At 35.6% G+C, this 25,975-nt stretch overlaps 1 protein-coding gene across 7 annotated transcripts in view; it reads left to right on the forward strand.

Moving 5' to 3' along the window:
* The window catches only part of CEP170 (centrosomal protein 170), a 105,292-nt gene that overhangs the window by 71,166 nt on the left and 8,151 nt on the right, over positions 1-25,975 (forward strand). For 3 of the 7 annotated variants that reach the window (XM_050895220.1, XM_050895225.1, XM_050895226.1), the window contains 7 exons: positions 374-500; positions 6,390-8,219; positions 12,633-12,683; positions 14,283-14,514; positions 19,399-19,576; positions 21,003-21,170; positions 21,478-21,566. In XM_050895220.1, coding sequence (XP_050751177.1) covers positions 374-500; positions 6,390-8,219; positions 12,633-12,683; positions 14,283-14,514; positions 19,399-19,576; positions 21,003-21,170; positions 21,478-21,566 — 2,675 coding nt within the window. The remainder of the gene's footprint in view (positions 1-373; positions 501-6,389; positions 8,220-12,632; positions 12,684-14,282; positions 14,515-19,398; positions 19,577-21,002; positions 21,171-21,477; positions 21,567-25,975) is intronic. The other 4 variants (XM_050895221.1, XM_050895223.1, XM_050895224.1 and 1 more) reach the window with 4 other exon arrangements.

A 25,975-nucleotide genomic window follows, 5' to 3' on the forward strand; every position in this document is an offset into this window, starting at 1 on the left:
CGTTTTTAATTTTTGAACACACACACAGAGCCCCTCGCACACCCCATGTTTTTTTCCTGCTCTTCTGAGCTGAGGACTGAAATAACCTGGTTTTAAAACCAGCACATCTTCTAATATATTTTGTGTAGGTTCTAATGTTTAAAAGTTCGCTGCCCTAGGAAATACTGTTTATTCTGTGCTGATTCTGCAACTATATAGATTTTGTTTGTTTGCCATTCTGGAGCTGGTAACTCTAAAATTTATTGAGGTGTATACTTTTTCAGTTTCCTCCAGGAAAATAGTGTCTGACATATCTGTTCAGGAAAAACCTGGGAAGAGGACATGCTTTTTATCAAACAGCTTTAATTTTTCTTCTGCTTTTTTCTTTCCTTAGGAAGGTTCTACTGCCCCTGGAAGTAAACGCTGGGTATCACAGTGGGCCAGTTTGGCTGCTAATCACACACGTCATGACCAAGATGACATCAGATTGGAGTCATCTGTGCCTGCTCCATTAGAAAATGGTATTACAAGCTGTTCTTGTCATAATTTCTGCTGAAGAAACCTATAAAAGGGAGAAAAGAGTGATTATGTACCTACATAAGCAGCTTTCTTACATTGAGTACCTCGTGTTCACCTGAAATTCTTTCGTTGAGAAGAAACAGCATAAAAATGAGCTCAACGGTAGTATTGTTTGGCATGGCAGAAGAATGCCAACATTAAACTGACCATAACTAAAACAAAAAATACAAAACCATTTGATATTAAAGAACTTTCACTTGAAGGCACTTTGGGTTGGTCTGCATAGTATGTTTCTTTCCTTACATCTTTCTCAGTACTGGCCCCAAATTGGACTTTAATGGATTGATTGTTAAACAGTCCAACCTGAGACTTCATTATTCAGTCATTATTCAGCTGAAGTATAGCACACTTCCTTATCTTGGAAACATAGAAAATCTTCTATGTTTCTTGAAAACCATAGAAACCTTCTCCTCAGCAATGAACAACTTTATTTCCCTTTCTTGTGAGTGCCAGATGTTCAGGCTATGTCTCTCCTTAGTTAAACTATTCACATTTCTTATTTTAAATGGTTTGTTCTTTAAGATCTACACTCTTGACTAAAGGAGTTGCTTACCTTCTCTGCTGTTTTCTTCCGCTCAGTTTCACCTTGGAGATGATGAATTAACACAGAATTCTAGTGTAATTGTGTACTGAGGTGGAGTTAATGTAGCTCTTCATTACAAAAGTGACTGGTAACTACAACGGGATGTCATGTTAATGAATGCTTCATATTCTGAAAGTGATAAGCTGTTTAGTGATCAAGAAGTAACTAATTACCAGTCTACTACTTGAGATATGTTTTTGTCCTGCAATTCCAGCATTTCCTCTTATTCCATTGACTTCGAAATTTCAGCATCAAAACAAAGTTTAAAAGATTAGGGGAAAAAATGTGGTTTAGAAGTAGAAATGCTTTTCTGTGTGCACCACTTCTGTAGATGGTAGTATATCTTCAGAACATGTCCAATAACCTCTTGTTAGACATTGGTGAGTAGAATAATTTTTTTTTTTCTATAGTTTTGAGCATCTTTTTAGGTTGGGGTTTCCCCCCCCCCCCCCCCCCCCCCCGCCAAGTTACATTCAGAAGTGTAATGTGTGTTCTCTACTTTTTTGTTGTAGCTGCTGGCTTTCTTCAGATTTTCAAGAATCCATGTCTGTTACAATTTCAGAGCAAGCTACATCTTTGACCTATAAGTTAGTCTCTCAGAAGACTACATTTTCAACTGATAAGTTCTTTGTTTTTTCACTGTTTTTTTTCCCCCACCACCTTCCTGGGTCCTCAGAGCAGTGTAAAAATGTAGTAACAGAGATTTCTCTAAAACGTTTATCTATTCCACATGACATAGAGAAAAAAAAAAGGGGGGCAAAAAACCAATAATGATATTGTCCATATTTTTCTGCCCAAATTTTAGGTTTCTTGGTAAGTTTAGATAACTCCCTTTGTTCCTGGCCCAGGTTAGATGAACTGAATTGTTGTCTGAACTGCTCAATCTTGAATCCCGTAGGTGATAATTGTATTTTTTTTTTTTCTTTCAAATTCCCTCTATTTCTCCTACAACACCTTAACTTAGTTGTAACTAATATATGCATTTCCTAAGTGGACCTGTGATAGATTTATTTTACTGCCCTCAGATTTTAGAGAACACTAATAAATTAATTCAGATACTTTCTGTGTTCTCTGTAGAGATCTTACCTGTACAATTTATTCTTTACTGGAAAAAAGCCAGTTAGCTTCTTTACAAAAGAGTTAGCTTTTAATTCTGTGTATTATTCTGGCACAATGAAAGGAAGAGAAAGAACATAACTTTTAATTCTAAAGTTGAATGAATAACTTGACGACTTCAAAAAAAAAAAAAAAGGTGAAACTGAAATATTGTTGGGAATTTCTTCCAAAATGAAGCTGCTGTTATGTATTGATTAGTAACTGAATTTCTATTCAGGTTTATATTCAGCAGATGAAGGTATATGTAAGCATGTTTAATTGACTGGTTCATCAAATACAGTTATTTGATAATTTACTTTTTTAAGTAAGTTCACATGGTTTTAAAATCATAGAAGGTAAGGCCATTTATTAAAGCAGGCAATAAAATACATTCCAACTTCATAGTCTCATTTTACTTTTTGGGGAAGTTTAAGAAAGAAATTTTGCCTTTGATGTTGCATAATGCAAACTTCTGTATCAGTGCATGGAAGAATTCTTACCAGTAACTGCTGCTTCTATAGTAGCTTTTCGACTCCTCATAGCAGTTGAACTTTGCATAGGATACTAAAAGTCAAAGGAGATGGAAAGGGGGAAAATTAAATTCTCTGATATACCTTATACATAAAGTAATGGAAATCAAGAGCAAATTTTGCACTGCTTGGAAGGATCAGGTATGCATACAGGGCACTTAAAATCATAGCTCTTGAGACTGATCCTTTGGGTGGTTAAGCAGGGGGGTTCGTGATCTTTTTGTTTTTGTATTGTTTTAAATTGTCACTTTCAGATGGAGGGCTAACTAGGATCCTCTTCAGAGAGATGAGTGCTTCTTGTACTATTATAAGAACTTCATGATTTAAGTGAAGCAACTACTGTGTAGTGCATACCCATACTGCAATAATTCTAAAATACTTAAGGAGAAGTCCAGAAAGCATTCAAGCACCAAAGATGTAATGAAAACACAATTTGATATGTATGTCCAAAGACCAATTCACAAAATCTGTCTTGTTGGCTTAGATGCCTATATTTTCTTTAGAAATCTTAGTAGTTAAACTTCACATAACATGTATATAGCCAGAAACAGTGCTGAACAACTCCACACCTTTCTTCTACTAAAGTGTGTTTGAAATTCACCAAGAAGCAAGTTACATGCCTAAATATATATAAAAGATTTGATCTGGTAGGTATGTCTGAGAGAAGTCAATCTTCACAGGTAGCAATCATATTGATTTTCATTGAACCTCCAATTTTTTTACAATTTCCAAGAAAAATAGTCCAGGAATTGGAAAACCTTGCTTAGATTTCAGAGATACCTCCTGCTTCTCAAATGACTGTCCTACCACGGATTATACAAAAAAAGGTGTGAGTCATTTTGCATTCTTCATCAAAGGTGTGACACTGTGCAAAGAGAAAAGAAAGATTGAAGAACTCAGATAGAAAGTAGTAGATATTCAATTAAGTGCTTAGAGAATTCTTGCAAAGAGGGAAGCCCTATACACTGGTTTATATTCCTGGAACAACCAACGTTGGTGGCAAGCCTTGATGGAAAGATCCCAATGGGGTATGGAGAGCATACCCTGGTTTATAGATCTCTCCTGGTGAAAAGTGAATTGACAGTTGTGTGTTAGTAAGTATATCACATAATATTGCAACAACTGGCAAATGAACTTGCAAAAAGAATTATTTTCTATCCAAACATTCAAAGTCTGAGCAATTCATAGAGCAATTCATATTATCTCTTGAGTAATAAAGGCTTGTTTCTGACAGCACAACTGCTGTGTTTGTTAAATGGGCAAGGAGGGCACAGTCATCACTGTGGAAAAATAAAGTTTGGTTTCTAAAATTGGGGGTATTCAGCATCAATTATTCTTTGCAACAGTTCATGGGATGGCCATATTTTTCTGCCTAAAGAGCATTCTATATCCACTAAGAATTCAATGAAAGTGCTTTAGCAGTAGTACTGCATTCTTTTGATGCTTTTTATGCATTTTCTATGTATTTCTATACTACAGTGTCTTGTTTGGGTTAAAAGCATTCTTTTTGCTCTCTCAACCATAGTAAGTTCTTTCTTCATGAGTAGGGCTTTTCAATACTGCTGAGTGTCTCCCAGCACTGCAGCTTCTTCCTTGAGGGATGGTCTCACAGGGAGAGGCTGTAGCCCTTTGGTGAGACAAGACCTTGAGCTGTGGACCAGGCAAGTATGGAGGAAGGAGGGCATCTTACTCCATTCAGTAGCTTTGAAATCTAGTGCTGAATGTGTTTAGGAATGTAGGACTTGCTTTCCACTCCCTGTTGTAATGGTGTGCTGATATAACAGTGATTTGTTGTGTATCTATTTTAACCTACTGTGAGAGCATAAAAACTTTATGTTCATATATATGGTCCCAGTGTACACAGCTGGCTAAAAGAGATTGATTTTCGGGAGAGCATATCTTACATAGCTCAAATTCTTGGATCTATGAAAAATTTCCTTTTTATATGAGAACGATCCTAGCCCATATTATGCAACATCTATACTGAAATTACAATGAAGCAGGGAAAAATACCATAGTCCCTCTGCAAGAATGACATAAATGTTCATGAAGTGTTCCCTTTCCCAGTATAGTCACAGAGTGTCAGCAAGGTAGTAATTAGCCCAAGATGCCACACAAACAGGTGATTGTTCAATCACAACCAAAATTATCCATGTTTGGGAAGAAATTCTGCCTGTTTGTAGCAGAGCAGGAGGAAAGGATGTTGTTCTGTCTTTGTACTTTTACCATGCTTCTGAAATGACTCCTTCCCTTTTCCTGCAATATGCTAATTTTAGGAAGTACACTTCTGGAAGATGGCTTTTTCTGTCCTGGTCACGTCTCTGTGATAAACCAGAAATGGTTCCTTGCAGTAATTCCATTGCAACCTTTTAGACATTGCTTTCGTAGACACGTGCTCTGTATCGGCACTTTGGATTGAGTAGAATGAACTGTTCTTTTGTATGACACTATTAACATTCTACTTCTAGTAATACAGAAATATTTTTTTGATATATGTAATCTCTTTAATCAGGAGATACTCGTTCTAAATTATGTTAGCACATGATTTTGTTCGGGTTTTATTACAAAATGTGTTGCAACAGTGAAATGAAATAACATAGCTAGTTATGTACAACGTATTATAGTTTGGAGGGAGGTAACGTAATTCACAGAGTTTCCACTCTGCAATAAGAGTGTTTCCACTCTTTCCTGTAAAGAGGAAATTATGCCTAATGAGAATAGGACAGGCAGTAATGAGCTAAACTGGAGAAAGTCCAGCTCATGTTAAAGAATAAGAAAATTATTTTAAGAGTTATCTACCCAAATAGCTTATAGGGATAGTCAAATCTCTATCAACTGAGATTTTAAATAACTTGTTAAATGTTTTTAAACATGTATTTGTTTAAGTATAATTGATCCAGCCATAGAACAGAGGGATGAACTAATGACTTTTTTCAGTTCTGTTTTATGTTGTTTTATTAGTGTCCTGATTTCGGCTGGGATAGAGTTAATTTTCTTCCTAGTAGCTGGTATAGTGCAGTGTTTTGGATTTAGTACCAGAATAACGTTGATAACACACTGATGTTTTAGTTGTTGCGAAGTAGTGCTTACACGAAGTGAAGGACTGTTCAGCTTCTCATGCCCTGCCAGTGAGAAGGCTGGAGGTGCACAAGAAGCTGGGAGGGGGCACAGCCAGGACAGCTGACCCAAACTGGCCGAAAGGATATTCCATACCGTATGATATCATACTCAGCATATGAAGTAGAGTGAGTTGGCCAGGGGGCAGGGATCGCTGCTCAGGGACAGGACGGGCATCGGTCAGCGGGTGGTGAGAAATTGCATTGTGTATCACTTGTTTTGTATATTCTATTATTAGTATTTATTATTATTATTATTTTATCTTCCTTTGCTGTCCTATTAAACTGTCGTTATCTCAACCCACAAGGTTTACTTCTTTTTTTCCCCGATTCTCCTCCCCATCCCACTGTGGGGCGGGCAGGAATGAGCGAACAGCTGTGTGGTGCTTAGTTGCCAGCTGGGGTTAAACCATGACAATTAGTCTTATGCAGTTTTAAGAATTCAATGGTTCTATTTACGTTGCTATTGAATGACTTCTTAGATATTTTTTTCTTTTTCTTTTTTAGACACAGACATTGGTGAGTCTGGTATTTCCATTAGAAGCACTGGTTCAGCTGCTTCTATGACCAGCCAAGGTGAGCGAAAGAGGAGGACACTTCCACAGCTTCCCAAAGAGGAGAAAGTGAATGAAAGCTCAAAAGCAAAAACTACATCTCATCAGAGATCAGAAATAGGTGAAAAGCAAGACACTGAACTTCAGGAGAAAGAAACTCCAGCTCGTGCCTCAGATGCTGACAGCAGAAGTATAGCTAAGTCAAGCAGAACAATGAATGGTCTTTCGCCCAAAGCTACTGGAGACAAAGTTTTTTCTTTCCCCAGCTCTTCTGGTAAAGAGAGAGTGGAAACTGGCAGAGAAACTTCTGTGGTGAAACAAGCTTTAGCAAAAATTCAACAACAAGAAAGAAGGGAGCAAGGACACTGGACACCCACAAAATTATCCTCTACAAAACCTGCTGCAAACCAGGTTGAGAAAGGTAGGGAGGAGATTGCTATGTCACCCAAAACTTTGGATAATCAAGACAAAGCTCCTGGACATGTTACAGATAAAGCAGAAATGAAGCTGGTGCAGAGTGAGGGAAAAAGAAGAAAAAATGAGGAAACTATTAAAGGACAAAGTCCTAAAGCATCTGGAGGAGAAAAAAAGGAATCTTCAAAACCATTAGTGAGGCAAGGTAGCTTTACTATAGATAAGCCTAGCACAAATATACCGATAGAACTTATTCCTCACATTAATAAGCAAAGTGGATCTGCTGCCCCTTCAGCATCTGCAAACAGGATACGTGACAGAAGTGATTCAATGGACACTGATTCCAGTCTAGATACAACACTCATTTTAAAAGACACAGAAGCTGTAATGGCTTTCCTTGAAGCTAAATTGCGTGAAGAAAATAAAACTGATGAAGGTCCTGAGACTCCTAGCTATAACAGAGATAATTCCATATCACCAGAATCAGATGTAGATACAGCCAGCACAATCAGTCTCGTTACTGGTGACACTGAAAGAAAATCCACGCAGAAGCGGAAGAGCTTTACAACCTTATATAAAGACAGATGTTCCTCTGGTTCCCCTTCAAAGGATGTTTTAAAATCTTCTGCAACAAGTGCCAGAGAAAAGATGGAAAAGAAAACTAAAAGTCGATCTTCAGATGGTGGGTCTAGACCCGATGCTCGCAAAACTGTGCAATCCAGTGGAAGAATGAGACAACCATCAGTAGATTTGACAGATGATGACCAAACATCTAGCGTACCTCATTCTGCCATTTCTGATATCTTATCATCTGACCAGGAAACCTACTCTGGCAAATCACATGGAAGAGTTCCTTTTGCCTCAGCAGATGAACTTTTACATTCCAAGATGGAAGGAAAGTCAGCTAAATCAAAGACCTCTCCTGTTGCACTTGGGCAATCTAGTAAATCTACCACTCTTCCAAGACCTCGTCCTACAAGGACTTCTCTCTTGCGCAGAGCACGGCTTGGTGAAGCCTCAGATAGCGAGCTTGCTGATGCCGATAAGGCTTCAGTGGCTTCCGAAGTGTCCACTACAAGTTCTACGTCAAAACCTCCATCGGGAAGGAGAAGTATTTCCAGAATAGACTTACTTGCTCAACCTCGCAGAACTCGACTTGGCTCTTTATCAGCACGTAGTGATTCTGAAGCAACAATAACTAGAAGCACTGCCTCATCTCGTACCCCAGAAGCTATTATCAGAAGTGGTGCAAGGTTAACATCAGCAGGAGATAGTAGTAAAGTTTCTGCTAGAACTCGAGCCAATAGCATTTCTCGACTTTCAGATTCAAAATCCAAATCTTTGGCTTCAGCTCATAATTCTCCCTCAGGTATGTGAGATTATTTAAACTAGTCTTATGCAATACTAGATGTTTTTCATATGTGGAAATTTTTTTTTTTTTTTGAGAAACAGTTCTTATGAAACATTTGTTGAATTTTAGTTGATGCAGTCTTTCTCTTTGGAGTATGAGGCTTCCTTGGCAGGGCTTGTGGATGTTTCTCACTTAAAATCATAAAGACAAGAAACTGTAATCCTTTAACTCTTTGGATATTTTTTGTAACTTGAAACCACTAACAAAGAATTGCGTTGAGGCATTCAGGTGTGGCAGCACTGATTTGCATTAGTGGAAGAACAGAACATAGATCTCTTTGCTCAAGTCGTAGTAGAAGCTCAGAAGGTCAGCAGCACTTTTTTCTACATAGAAGATATAATATTTATTTGTAAGGTAGGCTTGTAAATATGCTGAACAGCAAGTGTTCCCTGAGGTATACCCTGAGCATCTGTAGGATAATTATATTTATAATTTAAGATTAGCTTCCAGAACTAAAAAAGTGAGATCTGTTTGATAAGAATAATAACAATGAAGTAACAAATGGAAAAATTAAACACAAACACTACCTCACTAAATATTGTAAAGTTAAGTAATTTGTATTAAAGTGTTTACCTTGCCTTGGAGTAGTTTCTGTTCTCTGTTCCAAATCATGATGATTAATGATTTCATCATGATTTCCGAATCACATTGGTCTTCTTTTGTGTGGTAGTTCCTTTACTATGACATTATCTTATGAATGGAAGGAAAAATCCGTAAAATTGATTAATTTTAACCTACTGTTCTGTTAGAAGTTAACATAACACTTTAAGTGCAAGCATGGTGAAAGGCTGCTGGTTTTTTCCAACAGCAATATTAAATCAACCAAAATTAAAATGTGGTCATTCTAAATAAGTGAGCTTTCATGTGGAATGAATATCTAAAATTGATGTCCTCTTGCTTTTTGAATTGTCATACTACCAGCTTGACCTTATTTGAAGCCAATCCGCAATCTAAGAAGAAATAAATAGAATAGCTTCCAGTGTTGTGTGTTGCTACTAAGATTATATATTCTCCTTTACTGCTTCCCATTCAGAGTTATTATAATCATCTGTGATTCTTAAATTTCCCACAGTCCTACTGCCCTTTTGTTGCTTGTATATCATAAATGTACCTTCTTAGGATTCTTAGCAGTGTGTATTCCCCAGACAGGTATCTTTTGGCTGTGTCATTTATTAGCTGAATAGAAATTTCTGTATAGATAGAAATGAGGTGTTCTACTGACCTATAAAGTTGAATCTGTTTAATATTATGACAGGTGTCAACAAAGATACAAAAAAAAGGTGAAACTTCAGAGAAAAACTTAGTCTTTCTAAGATATCATCGGACAAGTAGCATGTTTTGAATTTTAATCAAAATTTTAAATTGATGTGTGCAGCCTGAAAGGTGGCAACATTAGGTCAGGGAAGACGGTCAGTTAAGACTGCTTCTATATGTTTACTTTAATAACGAACACTGGTTCACATTGTGATATTGCTGACCTTTGAAAAGGTAAACCCCACATGTTGCTTGCCACTTCACTTGTGTTTTTCACAAAACTATATATGGGGTTTGAGTTTTGTGTCCGTGTGAACTATTGCATGCTTCCTAAACTTTTCCCAGGTTGCTGCATTGAATTGGTTTGCTGCTTCTGTTCAGGGGAGTGGGTGTATCGTCCTCTTCCCAGTCTACTAGTCTATCATAGTCATCTTTGTTTAATGTTCATTTCATTTACCTGCATTACACAGTCAAAGTTTACTGTAGCTTGTATAAAATACTCTGTTTTCAAGAGAGAAAAGATGCCATCTTCTCATGAGCTACCCCGACATAATACGCTAGATATTTTAAAAAGGCCATTGTTAGAAAAATCTATAGTAGAATTATAGTTTCTGTCATAAAAAGCTTTATCAGTTTATATATCAAAATCAGGGAGAAGGCTGTATCAATGTAAAGGCAAAAATCTGAAAGCAATTAATCAAGCAGTCAGATACTTTCAAAACAAAATCACGGCTTAATAAATCAATCAAGTCTTGTTACTATGTAAGTAAAGAATATTATTACTACTGTTTAGGATTTGGAGTTCCAGATTTTGTCTGTATCAGTAAGCTTATTGTATAATTTTTTTTACTGGACTATTTAGAGTATACTTTAGGAAAATCTGAATTGCTTTAAAAGTGGTGTCATCTTCCAGTATATATAGGAGTGTATATAGATATATGTCTCCTATTATATATAGGCCACTACTCAGTGCATCCCCATTTTCCAGTTAGCATCTTATAAAATGATGCTAGTAACTACCCAACACATCAAGTTATTAATAATATTATTTATTTTATCCTTAGATAAATGTATTTAAAACATCCTTGAATAGAATATGTTACTTGTATGCAATATATAAAAATGGAATGTAGCAGAAGCTTTTCGATCCAAAGCATATAATTCCTGAATTTAATTTTATTTCTAGAAAAGTCAACAATTCACTTAATTGTAGCACTTTTCAAAATTACTAATGAAGTGCCTGACAAAAGTGCCTCAACTGTTTGAATGTGTTTTACTTTGTGCACATTTAATCAAGGCATAACAGTGATGTATTTTCTTCTCTCCCTGGACCTAGAAAGACTGGAAAATGAATGATCATTACCAATATAGGATTTGGGGTTGGGTTTTTTTCGTTTACCAAAAGACTAGTTGCTATCGAATTATTAAAAATGTTCCATGGGTCTTCTCATCAGAGTTCAGTTAACGTTACCACATTCTAGATCAGTAAACATTGGCAGCAGAATCTTGCTTCTTAAATCCAGTCTACCAAAGAGAAAATAATTTCCGCATTTCCCAAATCTTTTTGAATGTTCAGACATACAGGCCTGTAAAAAGGGGGCAAAAAACAATGTAGTCACTGGATTTTTTTATTGTCTTGTACTTCATGCAGATGAATTGCAACATAATAGCATTAAAATTGTCAGACCTGTCAGCAAGTCCATAATTTCAAGAATCTTTTTTAATCCTTGATACAGTTAAGTATTGCTTACTTTTAAATGAAAGGGCAAGCAGATAAATGGAACATCTTGGATGAGAATTACCAGCATTCAAGTAATTACCAGGGTGTTTCTGTGGTAGGAGGCTTGATAACTGATAACACTGTGAAGACATGTGAAGCAGAATTAGTAATTTTATAGCACAAGCAATGAAAGATTTAATCAAGGCACTGAATCATCAAGCAGTAGAGTGTGATCAATAAAAACAGAGAAGACCAAAGACCTTTTTTCACAATTGCAGAGGAAAATTGAAGATGATGTTACAGAAGGAACTATGTATTGGGAAAACGAACAACAGGATCAGACCTAGTGCAAAAGTGCTAAGCTGCAACTGTAAAATGAAGCATTGGGTCAGAACAGAGAGACCTTGAGCAACTAGTTGTGTTTGGTAGCTCTGCTGGCTTGCTGACGTAGCTGTCATTGCAAATAACTAGCAGATAGGTTGATCAAAGCTGTTGCGATATCTCTGGGGGAAAAAAAAAAAGGTTTGAGCATGGAGAGAAAACAACCCTTATTTAACTGCACTTTAGTAGTATTGCACTACTGACCACCAAATTTCAGGATCTTTGAAATGGATGAACCTTGAGAAGGCAATGCATCAATGAAAGTAGAGTATTTTATAAGGGATATGCTTAATAAAGTCTGTCCTCAGATCTTAAAAGTGAGATTATGGTGTCCAAATCATCAAGCTTGCCAGCTTAAGGTGTTTTCAAGACATTATGCTTCTCGCAGAGTAGTCACCAAATTAGGTTTGTCTGCTGATTATTTTAGCCAGGGTTTTGGAGGATTTTCTAGTTATTGGTACTGATATTCACAGTCTTTGGTGTCTGAGATAACTAATTGCACAATAGCTTTCAGAAATCTACATAAACTACAATGACATTTTGGGGCTGCATAATTTATAAATAGTATTAAAAGCATATATGTGCAAATGTATGGCTAGTTTTATGGGCAACGTGCTTGGATATTGGTTGTCATGAATCATACAACTTTGAGATTTTTACTGTTAAGCCTACAGTAACTTTTTTCCCCATATTATTGAGAAACTCGTTAATAGTATATAAATACACAACATTTTAAGACCTTAAAATTTAATGGTCTTAAAAAATGTAGAGGGGTTTTAAGGTATTATGTAGACAATTGTTATTGATGTCATTTCAGTTAGTATCTCCGAAATGTTTAAGCTTTTACAAAATTCAGTATTTTTGATTGAGTGTATAATTAAGAATCTTTTCCTAAAAAGTGTGGGTGGAAAAGAGGACCTAAGACTAATCTCATCAATATATTTTATTTAAGCAAATGCTTCTAATCTGAATGTTTTAATATGAATTAACATGATAAAACACTATTTTGTACACAGAGAAATCCAAGCTTCTCCCAGACCCAGATCCTGATGTTGAAACTTACAGTGGTAGAGTACTAGAAATCAAATCTGTTTCTGATATTTCACTTCTCATTCAATTTTTAGTTTTTAAATATATGATTACATATGCTCATTGTACAGTGCTGAGTTGCTGGGCTAGCTCACTTGAGAGATTTTAAGATAAATTTTATATTCATTTTGATGCATATAATTTGAACCAGGGCAAAGAACTTAAACAAAAATTGATGATAAAATGTGGGCCCAACTCATAAAGCTCTTTGGACTTCGGTCACGCATTGCTTGCATGCTATTGGTGGGAAAATGTGCTTTTTCTGCTTATGTTCTGCTTCCCTAAGATCAAAACAAGTTTGAAACCTCTAAAAAGAGAACAGTAAGTGACTGGAGAGACATTTTTATTTTCTTCAGTAAAGTTAGAATATTAAAAAAAATAGTAGAACTGGACATGATTTGAAGCCCACATTTCAACCTGAAAAAAATTACACAAGCACATTTTTGTTTTCAGCAATTAAAAATGTATTATTTATATGAGGGAAGGGATGTAAGCTTATACACCGATGTCATATTCTACATACTGTAATCTTTGAGAGCATTACACAAATCTTTTCTCAAGTAAAAATTACTTTCATTATTTGCTACTTAAATTCATATTGATGTTTACCTCATTTGTAATGTTTTTTTAAATGTTTCAGGAGAAATCATTATTACTTCTTGCATTTTTCTTGTACTAAAATCAAAATACGTTACTTGAATCTATTAATTTTAAATTACCAAGATGTGTTCACACACTTTTTAAAATTTCTACAGTAATTATAGAGCCTCAGTGAGTTTGGGCGACTAAATCCCCTGTGAGAATTTAAGATGTTGTCGTGATGAGCATTCCTTTACACTTAGTGATATCTCTTCCTGCTGAGAATGTTTCAGGACAGCATATCTGAAATGCGTTTTCTGGACTTTAGTAATTCATAGGGGGATGAGAGCCCTGTACTTAGTTTCAGTTCTCTTATACTTCAGTCTGTCTTCAGCAACATGGCACTATATGCTTTATGTGCTACATGTAAGAATATATGCTTTTTGCTCTGAGGCTGCCGTTTTTGTAGATGTGCTGCTGATTTTTATAACACAGTATTAATTTTAACATATTTTTTTCTGTACTAAATACATAACACATCATCTAGGATTTTTATGCTTTCCTTATGTAAGCGTGCATTCCAGGCTTGGTGCCAGCTCCATCCTTCCTTCATGTCTCTTCATTTTTTTTGTGTATCCAGTAAACCTTGAATGAAATTTGGGAAAAAATCTGCAGAAAAAGTGCAATCCGACTATATACTTAATGAATTGGGCCCTTGTTTTGTAATACAGTTTGCTTGAACTCATACACAATTACTGGCTTTTACATCTTATTTTACTCATCATTATACAAAGAGCATCTGTTTTATGTTTTTATTAATATTTATTATTTAACACAAATTTTTTAGCTTTCTTTTTAAGATGTAAATAAACCTTTTGTGAGGTATCTGGGGATTGATAATGAATAGTTGTGTATTTCTGTGATGTTACTGAAGTAATATTGTTTTTTCTTATTAAAGATGCAATAATAATTCTTTTTTAATAATTAAACTAATTTAGTAAGTGCAAGATGGAGGCGCTTTCCTACAGATTATGCTTCCACCTCAGAAGATGAATTTGGATCAAACCGTAATTCCCCTAAACATACCCGTCTACGTACCTCTCCAGCCCTGAAAACCACGCGACTGCAGAGCACTGGGACAGCAGCTCAAAGCAATACATTCAAGCACAGAATAAAGGAACAGGAAGACTACATTTGTAACTGGACTGCTCACCGAGAAGAAATAGCAAGGTTGGTTTTAAAGGAGTGCCTCCAAAATAACAGATTTGTACCCAACCAGTTATACAGGTACACGTATAGGAGAAAGAGAGCTAATGGATTTTCTGTATCACTCTACTTACCATTTTCATTCACTAACTGAATGGGTAATTTAAAATTCTTCTTATGAGAGACCGGCAGACAGAACACTCGTGTTACCAGCATGTCTCTTTCTAATGGAAAATTACAGTAATTTCTGACGTGATAGCCAGATCCCAGAATATGAACTTCTGGTTGCATTAGTGGGACTTGCAGAGGTACTTTGTGTAGAACTCTTAGTTGCTAATGGTGTATTTCCTGAGGCTGAAGTATATCTGATTTCGTACTACCTTTACATTCATATTGAGACAAAATTTCAGGTCAACGCACAAGTGCCAGAGAGAGGAAAAAGCTATTTTGGCAAAGTGAGAGACCATGTTCTCATTTTAATTTTTTATTTATCTAGGCAATATTTCATGTTAGATATTTTCTGATTTAAATCAGATGTATTCATCAAAAAGTAATTTCTTTTGTTGCAAGTCCCTGAGATTAGTATAGCAATTCCTCCATTATTGCTAATAGCACTCTGCTTCAAGTGAACCAAGGAAAAGGTAGTCAGTTCTACATTCCGGTAACCAGTTATTCCCATATCATGCAATACCCAGGCAGTGAAAACTTCAAATAGCTTGCACTAAATAAATAAAACTATGTAAGTGTATAAATGTTATTTAAAACTTAGATGCCAGTGTTCAGGTTCTGAACCTTTTCACAGAACTTAATTTGGAAGCCTAAACAAGAAAAGTGTTTTCCTTTTAAAATTAATCTTAACACTGTGGTCTCACAGATGCGAAGCATTGTGTTTTGCTTAGTGTGGTTAATTATTTTTTGTTTCCTCCTCTTGGTAATATTTTTCAACATTTGTTTTTTCTAGTGCAGTCTGTGCAAAGGGAAAATACTTAAGGGAGTTTGATAGCATCTTGATGAATCATGAACTGAACACCTTCAAAGGCACTCCTAAACATCTCTTTCTTTCCAAGAATCTAAAGTTAGAGATGCATATAGGGAGGAATGTCTGTATACGGGGAAAAAAATTGAGGATAGCCATAGCATATTATTTCCTCCTTATAAAAAGTGCTGCTGAACCTCTACTTCAGTGAAACTTGTTGGTACATTTTGCTCATCTAGGAGAGATTGACACTGGAAGTAATTGACGATTCAGTCTAAACTTATTTGATGGTTAGGTTTGCAGGTTTTTTTTCTTCCCTTGGGCTTCTTACCATTTTCTTCATTTAGATACTGGTTTTAAATTTGTTTTGAAGGCTATATACTTACCCTACTTTTTTTCAGCTTCTTTATTTCCAGTGGAAGTGGTGAGGGGCTCAAATCGGTATTGCCAAATTTGTGATTGTATGCAGAAATTTCACACAAACTGCATTAAGTGAGCATATTTAAGGTTAAGAAAGCTAGCACTCAGCAGCTGAGAAATGCCAGACTGCTGTCATCTGTTGTCACTGCTTCCAACACCAGTTTCCTTGGTTAGCCTCTGCTGAGCCCCCCTGCTCTAGGTCACTAGTTGATCCTTTCTGTGCTCCATATCTCTTTGTACTTATTCACGGTATTGCTCCCATGGCTTTAAGTTTAACTTCTGTCCTTTTTAAGATGATTTTTGTCTCTGCTCCCTTTGCCTTCCTAACCATAGTCTTCCCTCTATCATTGCCTACCCTGTTTTTTTTTCCTTCCCAGCCCTCAGTCCAGCCTCTATGATCACAGTCCCTTCAGCTCTGTTTAGACTTTTTTAAAAAGGAATAGATAGTTATAAGTTCTCATTAAAATTGGTTGATTTCATTATTTTTGTTGAATAACTGATTAGATTAAGCAGGTGTAAAGATAAATATTTCATAAAATAGATGTGCAGCTGAAAGTAGTGTAGAGACTGTATGACAAACATTTCACTGCATCCATGTTACCATCATATTGTATTTTAACTGGCCTTCCAAGATTGACCCAGTTTGCACTTTTCACAGACTCTACAATTTGCCGATGTTAATAAAATTTAAAATTGGAAAGATGCATTTAAAAAAACTTAATGGAATAACTAAATTTGATCTAAAACCACTTTGGCCTGGAGGGAATATACACCCTCAGAATAACAGGAGCTTCACATATATTTTATTTAAGGATTTTAAAGTATCATTACAAAATAAATTGACTCAGTATAGGAAGTGTGACATAGTAGACTAAGCATAAAAATGTTTTTGGTAATCCAGCAGTTCAGAACTATTACAGATATCTTAGAAGTATTCTTATTTCATTGTGTTTTTTCTAATACTATGAGTATTCTTTCACTACAGGTAAATAAGAACTAGAGTTCCAGGCTTTTGAAAAAGATGGCCATGCTCTCCCCATCCCAAGCCCTGCGTTCTCACCTTTTCCCTTGCGTTGGAAACTGTGTCTGTCCCTTATGTAACTGTGTAGCTGTGGGAGTCCGCTCACTGAGCTAATCTAATAGCAACATTTCCTGGAGTGGGTTGGGGGGGTTAGGGAATTTGAGGTTTATTTTAGTTTTGCCTCCCTGAATTGATTTGCCTTGTATGATTGCTAGGTCTCATGCAGGAAGCAGTAGAAATCTGCAAGGCAACCTACAGTTGCAACAGAGTAAATAATGTGTACCTAAAACCCAAGTCTTTTGTCCTTGATTATACAAAACATACTCCTTAAGCAATACTTTCTGTTTCTAAAAGTTAACGTAGAATGACTTGAAAACTTCATTTATGAAAGTCAGGCCCACCTCTCAGCTGGTTTCTAATTTTCTTTTTCATAGTGCTTTTTGTTTAGCGCTCTGTCTATATTGTTTCCATACAGAAACGTTATTGAGTACTGACTATAGCTTACTATCATATTGAAACTAATTCCAGATTTTGTTCCCTTGACTAGTGTTTGACTATGATGATTGTCTAACAAGTTGCTTGCCATCCATGTTAGAGTTGTTTAGTATGATATTTTCAGGATTCATTTGAATTCATTTTTATGTAGACATCTGACATTTTATGTAATTTTGATTGCTTGGTAAGAACTCAGTTGAAGTGGCTATGGCATGTTGAAGCATTGCGGATTTCTGTGGAGAGTTAAGTCTTAGTTGATTGATACTACTTTTGATTATGGTGTTTAATGACATTTGTCTTCTGGAGGATTTACTGGTAATTGAAATTTCCTGGGTTTTATTTTCTTCACAACTATTCATTAAATACCAAAATTTGTCCCAGAAATTCAAACACTATTATTAGCAACTTCTCTGTTTAAGAAAAAAAGTGATATGGTTGTGTGAAACAAAGGAAGTAGGTGCTCTAGTATCTCTGCTACATAGAATATTAGCTCAAACCTTGGAGTTTTAATGATACGTATATATAAGAACATGAAATATAAATTAAAATTGACCCAAGGCATGTAGTAATTAGGTTAAATTAATTAATGCAGTCATAGGCACTTACCATATTTTAATTTATTAAAATGAGCAATTGACTTGGTTTCTGCTTTAGTGTTCCAGTCTTTGATAGTTTAAATTCAGAAATATCATCTTGAGTGGTCACGGGTGATTGCCACATATTCTTCTACAGCCTTATCCCAATTATATGTGTATCTATGCTGCACAAGGTCGCACTTTATTGCGGGTTGCTGATGGTTAGCCACAAAATCCAGTGTTGGAATTTGACTGGAAATTTCTCTAACTATGTTTGCCTTTCTGGTTTAAATTCTGCTCACTCAGTCTTAAACTATCTCTAGGTCAATGGTGTCCATTCTTTTTAACTTAAAGACAAAGTGAAAATAAAGAGCAGAAGGAAGCTCACCTTTAACAAGCACTGGCCAGCACAGTGTGCATCACTGTCACATGGCTGTGCAACTCCTTCCGCTTAAGTGGCGGGTGCTGCTGTTCACAGAGTCCTTGGTGGTGCAGAATTAGCACTGTTGACTTCTATGTCTTCAGTCTTCTCAGACAGAAGTATGAAAGGGGATCACTTGGTGGGCTGCTCTGAATTCTAGGTCTTCTGAACTGCTTGATCCAAGCTGGAGATTCAGGGTGCCACAGTTAGTAGGGGGCTTTTAGCTTTTGCTTTGTTGTTTTGTTTTTTTTTTTTCCCCTCCTTTTGGGGTGTCCTGGGGAGGAGTACCACAAGCAGAACTGGGCAAGCTTCCTTCCTGTGCTGTGCAGAATACAGAGCAGAGCTATTTTTTGATGTTCTGGATCAAAAGAAAGGAAAAGGAATCTTCAGCTGAGAATTCAGATGTATTTGTGTAGTGCTATCACATCCAGGTTTTTACAGGCATGTTCTGTTTTTCCAACTAGAGAGCTTGTCTTGATTAAATTTGAGGATTTAGGGTACTGGTCTAGAATTTCAGACATGTAAGCAGCTTGATCTGAGCGAGCTGCAGGGCTGCTTAGATAACCAGAGGTCCTGAAGAAGTTCTTTGCAAGTAGGTAAACTGAGGTATAAATTAAATGAGATTTGGACATTTCAGATTTACTGCATGTACACAGGTCATCAGTGCAGTATTTTCAGCATATTTCCAGTGTATCCCATGTGTTGGATTTACTGTGTGTTGCACACATCTCTGCCTGGGAATCCTAGAAAGAAAACAAGGATGCTGTGTCTTTTTGAGATTGCCTTCTACCTTCTTCCTCTAGAAAGGCATGTTATTAAAAGCTTCAGTTAAAAATTTGCATTTATGGTTCTACAGATAAACTTTCAATTTAGAAGGGCATACACATTTTCACAGCACAGTTATCAGGAACTAGAACTTAGAAACTCAGAGGCTGCAGGTTGGGCTCTACTGGTCCAGAAGTATTTGTAGGGGAGAATGTAACACTCTCTTTATTACTAGGATCAGTCAAGATCTGGCTCTCATCGCACGGGAAATCAACGATGTAGCAGGAGAGATAGATTCAGTGACTTCATCAGGCACTGCCCCCAGTACCACAGTAAGCACTGCTGCCACCACCCCTGGCTCTGCCATAGACACTAGAGAAGAGGTAGGAGATCTTCATGGAGAAATGCATAAGGTTCTTCCTTTTCTTTATTTCTTTTGCTTTTAGCATTTTGCATAGCCTTTTTTAGTTATTTCCACTCAACCCGTATGCATGATCTCTATATTGTTTTTTGATTTAAAGTTCCTTTACATTTCAACAACCAACCCAGAAATTATTCTATGAACACAGCTTGTCAAAAGGATGCATACTATCTGTCTGTCTCTTTTTTTCCACGAAACATAGGACAAGATAGTTATTTGTTTCTTGCTTGTCTGTAGCCTTAGATACCGTTGGAATAGTATCTAAGTGCATTTAAAGATACTAGTGTGTATGCACGAATATATATATTAAAAAATGTATACATTTAATACTTTGCATAGCTATTAAAAACAAAAAAGTCCCTCTTTTCACAGGTGACACAAAACTTTCATCTTCTGAACACTGAAATACTTAGGTACCATCAGTTAACAATAACTTTAGATTTTCTTTCTTAATAACATTGTCAAAAACTGCTTTGAAATAAGTTTGCCTTGTGCTTCTAATAATTCTTATTTTCTTTGACTATCTCTGGTGTGCTGTTCTATGAATATATTGACTAACTTGTTCTAGTAACCATCACAGGTCTAATGCTGGTAAACATGTTAATCTGAATTTAAGTCATCACTTTCTACCATATTACAATTCACTCTAATATGTTGTAAATGTTTACTGCATTTTTTTCTTCATAGTATTCCTTTCAAAATGTGTTTATTCATTTTTGTGTGCATAAAGTTTGGTTAATACATTAGTTTACTGTGTTTAGTATAATACTGTCTTTTTCTGTGGAAAAAAAGATATAAACAGTGGAGAAATCTGTGAGTTGGGTACTCAGAAAAATTATAACTGCACTCACATAGATTTTGTTTTTAATTCTCATGGACTTATGGCTAAACTTTAAGGAAGTAAAGTGCTCATTTTCTCAGATCCAGTTAGATCACTGATTTTTATATTACTAAATAATTATTTTCTTCTTTAAAAAATATTGTACAGTGTGTACATACTGCAGGTGGCAGTATCTCCTTTAACTAGGTATAGGTGTTCCTGTAACATTGTAACTAATCTGGAAAAAAACCTAAATTTGATAGTACTGTACTTAATTCCACAGATATATTCCATTAACCAAAGGAATAAATTATTCAATACCAGTTTATAGGTAACTATTCTGTTACCTGCCCATAAGCAAAATTTCTGTGGGGTAGTCTAATTTTGCCATGTATGTCTGGTATTTGGAAAAAAAAAAGTTCATTTTTACAAGATACTGTTACATAAGAGATGCATCATTTTATACTATACAAGACAACAGAATGATTTTTATTTGATATGCTTCTTGTAAACTGTTTCAGAAGGAAAAAAATATTAATCTGATTTTTGCATGTATCCAGTAGGTTTCATAAACTGCATTTTTCTTTTACCCCCCCAGTTGGTTGACCGAGTATTTGATGAAAGTCTCAATTTTAGAAAAATCCCTCCACTAGTGCATGCCAAACCACCAGAGGGGAATGGTCGGCCTAATGATGCTAGACCTCAGCTAACAGATGCTCTTGATCCCCCAACAATTACCCGGAGAAGGACTTGGAGCAGAGATGAAGTGAGTACACAATAGGATTCTCTCTAGTAATGTGTCTATTTTAAGCTTTTACAATTGTCTCCCCACTTAATATTCTAGACACTATCCTTTCTTTCCTACCTGTAGCAGGTGGCGTTAATGCTGGAAAAAGTTATTTGTGTATTATTTAATTTGCAAAATGTTCAAATATGATTGATTGTATGTGATACTAATTAGAACACAAGTATGATTTTTTAAAGTTAAAAAAAGATTTCAAAATATATGGAATTGTTTGTATTTAATTCCCATTAAACTAATAATATCCTTTTTTATTAAAAACTTATTGCAGGTTATGGGGGACAGTTTGCTGTTGTCCTCAGTCTTCCAATTTTCTCGCAAGATAAGACAATCCATAGACAAAACAGCTGGCAAAATCAGGTGGGTTTTTAAAAATTATTGTTATTACTGAAAATGTCTGCTCTCATCAACATTCCTACTAGTAGAAGAGATATGTATAATACAGATAAAGCAAAGGTATTTAGTAGCAACTTGTGTTTTAAAAAAGCAATGTTACCTATGGCTTTTTAGCATTCAGAAAAATTTGAGTTGGATAATTTTTCCATTATTGCTTGTGTGTATTTCACATTATATGAAGATAAATATCAGCAAAGTTTACATGGACAGAAGAATATCCATCATACTTCCAGCAGAGAAACTGTTCCAACACATGCAAATGCTGTGCAAAATCTGCACGACCTCTATGCAAGTCTTGTAAAACTCCCCTCCTTAAAAGATAAGGTTAAAATTTTGCTGAACTGTAAAACGGGGCCCTGTATGTTTGCCACGTTGTTGTAGGGATCCCCCCTTTTTGGAAGAAAAACAAATGGGACAGAGGAGAGCAGTTTCAGTAAATCCTTCTGAAAAAGAACTTGCTCTGGAGACAATGTGGTCACTATTCAGTTCTAAATCTAAAATAACAGATGTAACCATCTGTTATTTTTAATTGAAAATTCCTGCTTAGATAGATTCCTGCATAAAATGTTGTAGTAGCTAACAGGAAGTATAGACATGTCAAAAATGATAACATGTTGCTCTACCAACAGTTCCATTTAACTTGAATGAGTGAGTGTACAACCGTTTAGTGACCAGTTTCGTTGACAAGAATAAATGAGAATTCTAAATACAAAGTTCAGGGTTGTGTAATTCACATGTACTCCTTCATGTCTTTGTGCGGTTAATCATTTAAAAATAGAGTACATTAAAAATAAGAAAGTCATTTGGCTGAACTTCATTTGTAATTTGCTGAATATGAGAAAATATTAGGTCTGTAATTGATCAGTTTGTCTAGGAACTGTCAGATATTGAAATCTTAGATGGGTGACAGATTAATCACGAAATCATAAGTTTATTTCAGCATAGGGTGATGTAACTAGTAAAAGCAGCAAAATACTAACATATCTGAAGATTGTATTCTCATGAGGGTACGAAAAAAGACTTGACCATAGAAATCAAGAAGAAAAAAAATAATCTGTATAAATCGGTAAAAACTGTAGATTATCTGCCATTTCTAGTCCTGCTATTTCTAGTAGGAAGAGTATCACTGAGTGAAGAATCAAGTCTTTAAAAGCTTGCAGCCCATTCTTATTATTTCTGTTCTAAGGTTTTTTGTGTGTTGTTTTTACTGATGGTTACAGGTAACATTTGTGAGTACCCTATTTCCACTATCTTGGAACATGGTCCTGGACTGACATTCATTTCACTTCTCTTTTTCTGACTCACCATTTTAGGGCTGCAGGATTATAATATTGGAAATACGCCATTTGCTGCCTTTCCCTCTTTGCTTTCCCCAAATACATTCTTTTATGTATCATACTATTTATTTAAATATCCTTAAACAAAAGACATAAATGTCTTTCGCTATGTAAATTTCAGATACAAGTGAGTTTGTGAAATGCAGGTGTACAATACGGTTACTCTAAAAAGCTGTGCCAAATTAACAGAGTTCGACTTCGTTATGCAGAATTTATTACAAATTATGCAAAAGTTCACAACTTGTTCAAATTTAATCAACCTCTGAGTGCATGCTGTCATTTACTTTAATAGCTGATCTCAAAAAAAGAGCAAATAAATACATGCAAAGAGGTACTTAAGCATGACCATTCTTTGAAAGTCATTCTAAAAGGCATTTGAAATTTGGAAATAGAAACAAAATACTACATTAAGTTTTGTTTGGAGCATAATTCTCTGGGAAAATACAGTGACATCCATAAGGAACTCTGCTTACCAGTATTTTTTTTTTCTTTTTAAAGCTGCATCATTGGAACAAGAATCTTGCTTATTGACTGACTTATTTGTGGTAGGCGCCTAGGATGTTATGTATCTCAAAATGCCTCAGAAGCACTAGATAGTAGATACTCTACTTTTTTCATCATGCTGATTTTTTTTTGATGGTTTGCAGTTTCTGATCTGTAAATATGTTGCTAGCACAGCTGTAGTTTGCTTAACGTAAAAAACTGAGTTCAGTACAGTGAGTTAAAACAAATTTATGTGCGTGAATTCATTCTGAGAAAAGCAGGTAACTAAAATCAAGTCTTACACTTTTCTGATTCATTTTCTGAGCTTAAAAGGTAAGCCAGCTGTATTGTAATGAATGTCATAATGATGTGATCATGTACGGTATTATAAATATAAGCATACCTGTAAACATTTTATACACATTTAAAGAAAGTGGCTTTGCTTATTTCTATAAAAATACAGTGGAGAAACTTTCATTAATAAGTAATTATTTAGCATATTCCCCAGAGCTGTGATCAAAACTTCCTTTTCCTGCTACTCAGAATGGATTTGAATAATATGATGTTATTCATAATGTCATTAGTATTTTGAATCAGAAAAACAACAATAGTTTTAGAGTTGTTTTTTAGCGAGCATATAAGGCAGCTAGGACCTATTACAGATTTTACCTTAGCTTTGTTTTGAGGTACATGAGTTCAACCAACTGGTGTGCTTCTATTCCTTTTACTGGAGTTAAGCCAGTTAAAATTTCTGCCTAGAACAGATACAATGAGAATCAGTCAGGATTTGTCAAGCTAGCAGTTGTGTATTTTTTCCAGAGCACTTGAACTGAAAGGAGAGGAGAAATTTTTAGAGGCACCAATAACAGTAAGCCAGTAAGTCTGACTGTGTTGTAAAGTCTGCCCTCAAATTTTCTTGTTCACCAATGTAAACCTCTCTCCTGAGAGCACAGACGGTATAGGGCAATTACAGTCCTTACAAAGTGCATCATACATATTAAAAAATTGCATCCTTCCTATCTGGATCCAAATGGAGAGAGATGTGCTTCCTGTGAATGTGAACACTCTTCTTTCTATAATAATTTAGTTGCAATGGCTAGCTTTACAAAAGACTAGTTTCACTTTGGCTAAAGTATTACAAGTATAAATATTTTCAGTCATTCTTGACAAGCAGATCTATCAGAAATTAAAATGAGCTAAAATGAATCATGAAAATAAATTAGTATGAGGACAAAAGGAAATACATATCTTTTTCCTTGACTAGTTTCTTCCCTGCTTCCCCACTGCCATTTCTGTTTTCTCCTTTATAGATAATGTTCCAAGTTCCACTGAGTTCTGTCATTGTTCCTACCTTATATTAAGAAATAGGATTGAGAGAAGCCTTTGACGCTGTATTCCTCGGCTAGATTCTCCCAGTGCTGGCCAAACTGGTTTTTTTCCCCAAGTCCTAGCATGGTGTTCAGACTGAACCATATTCAAGTGCCTGGTTCTTTCCTTTCACCAAATCCTCTGTATATTTCTAATTTTCTTCAGGATAAGGTCATAGTTTGGGTATTGCTAAGTTACTTTTTTATAATTTTTTTTTCATTATTTTGTATAATCAGTTAGGTTCTTATCTGCTGGTATACACAAAACTACGTTATATTTAAAAATTCTGCAGCATTCTTACATGTATCCTATAACCCATTCTTTGCTAACAAATTATTGTGGTGGCTTCTCAGGAAGCAGGTAGGCAGTTTGTTTGCTTTTCTGTCTTTTATATGTTAGAATGAGTTTGCAGGAATTTTCAGAGATTACGGAGGGAAGAGGTAAGTAGGTTTTGCAGTGAGAAGACCTACATGGTTTTATCAGTGCTCTACAATGTGAATGCAGGTTTGCTTTGTAGCAGGCAAGTACCTCTTCAGTCAGGCAAAATCTAGGCAAAGCATTCAGGTCCTTGCAGGTACTACTTGTCAGTCTCTGCATTTTGCTGTGCATCCTGCAAAGTGCAATGAAAGAAAAATGGGGACTGAGCACAACCAAATAAGAAAGTTCAGGCACATTTGTCCCAGAAAGTAGGGAAAGGCAAGAGCAGAAGGCGGCAGGCATTTATAAATACGTTCTTTTAATATAGAGAGTATGGTTAGAAGAAGGAAGAGCAAAGGAGACAGAGATGAAGACCCCCCCAGGAGGGTTAAATGTACTAAATGAAGAATTGAAAAAAATACTGTAAAAAGGAAATAGGCTTCCTAAAATTATAGCAAAAACAAATTGGCCTGTCCACTTTATAGTGGAAATAATAACATTTTTTAAATTACTGCTTTCATTTTTTTCATCTTTCTTTTTTTTTTTTTTAATAAAGTGACCTATGAAATGGAAAGCTTTCAAATTGTAAAAGAAGTAAGAACATTATCTCTAAAAGAGAGTAAGACTGAAAATACCACATACACAAGCAAAGGCATTAATCACATACATAAAGGTAGAAGTATTTTAATATAACATGAGCAAGAAGGTAAATGAAAAAAACATGCAGTGTCAGAATAACTTCTATATTTTTACTTACTAGTGCTGTTT

Source organism: Gymnogyps californianus, chromosome 3, assembly GCF_018139145.2.
Source record: "Gymnogyps californianus isolate 813 chromosome 3, ASM1813914v2, whole genome shotgun sequence".
Taxonomy (NCBI): domain Eukaryota; kingdom Metazoa; phylum Chordata; class Aves; order Accipitriformes; family Cathartidae; genus Gymnogyps; species Gymnogyps californianus.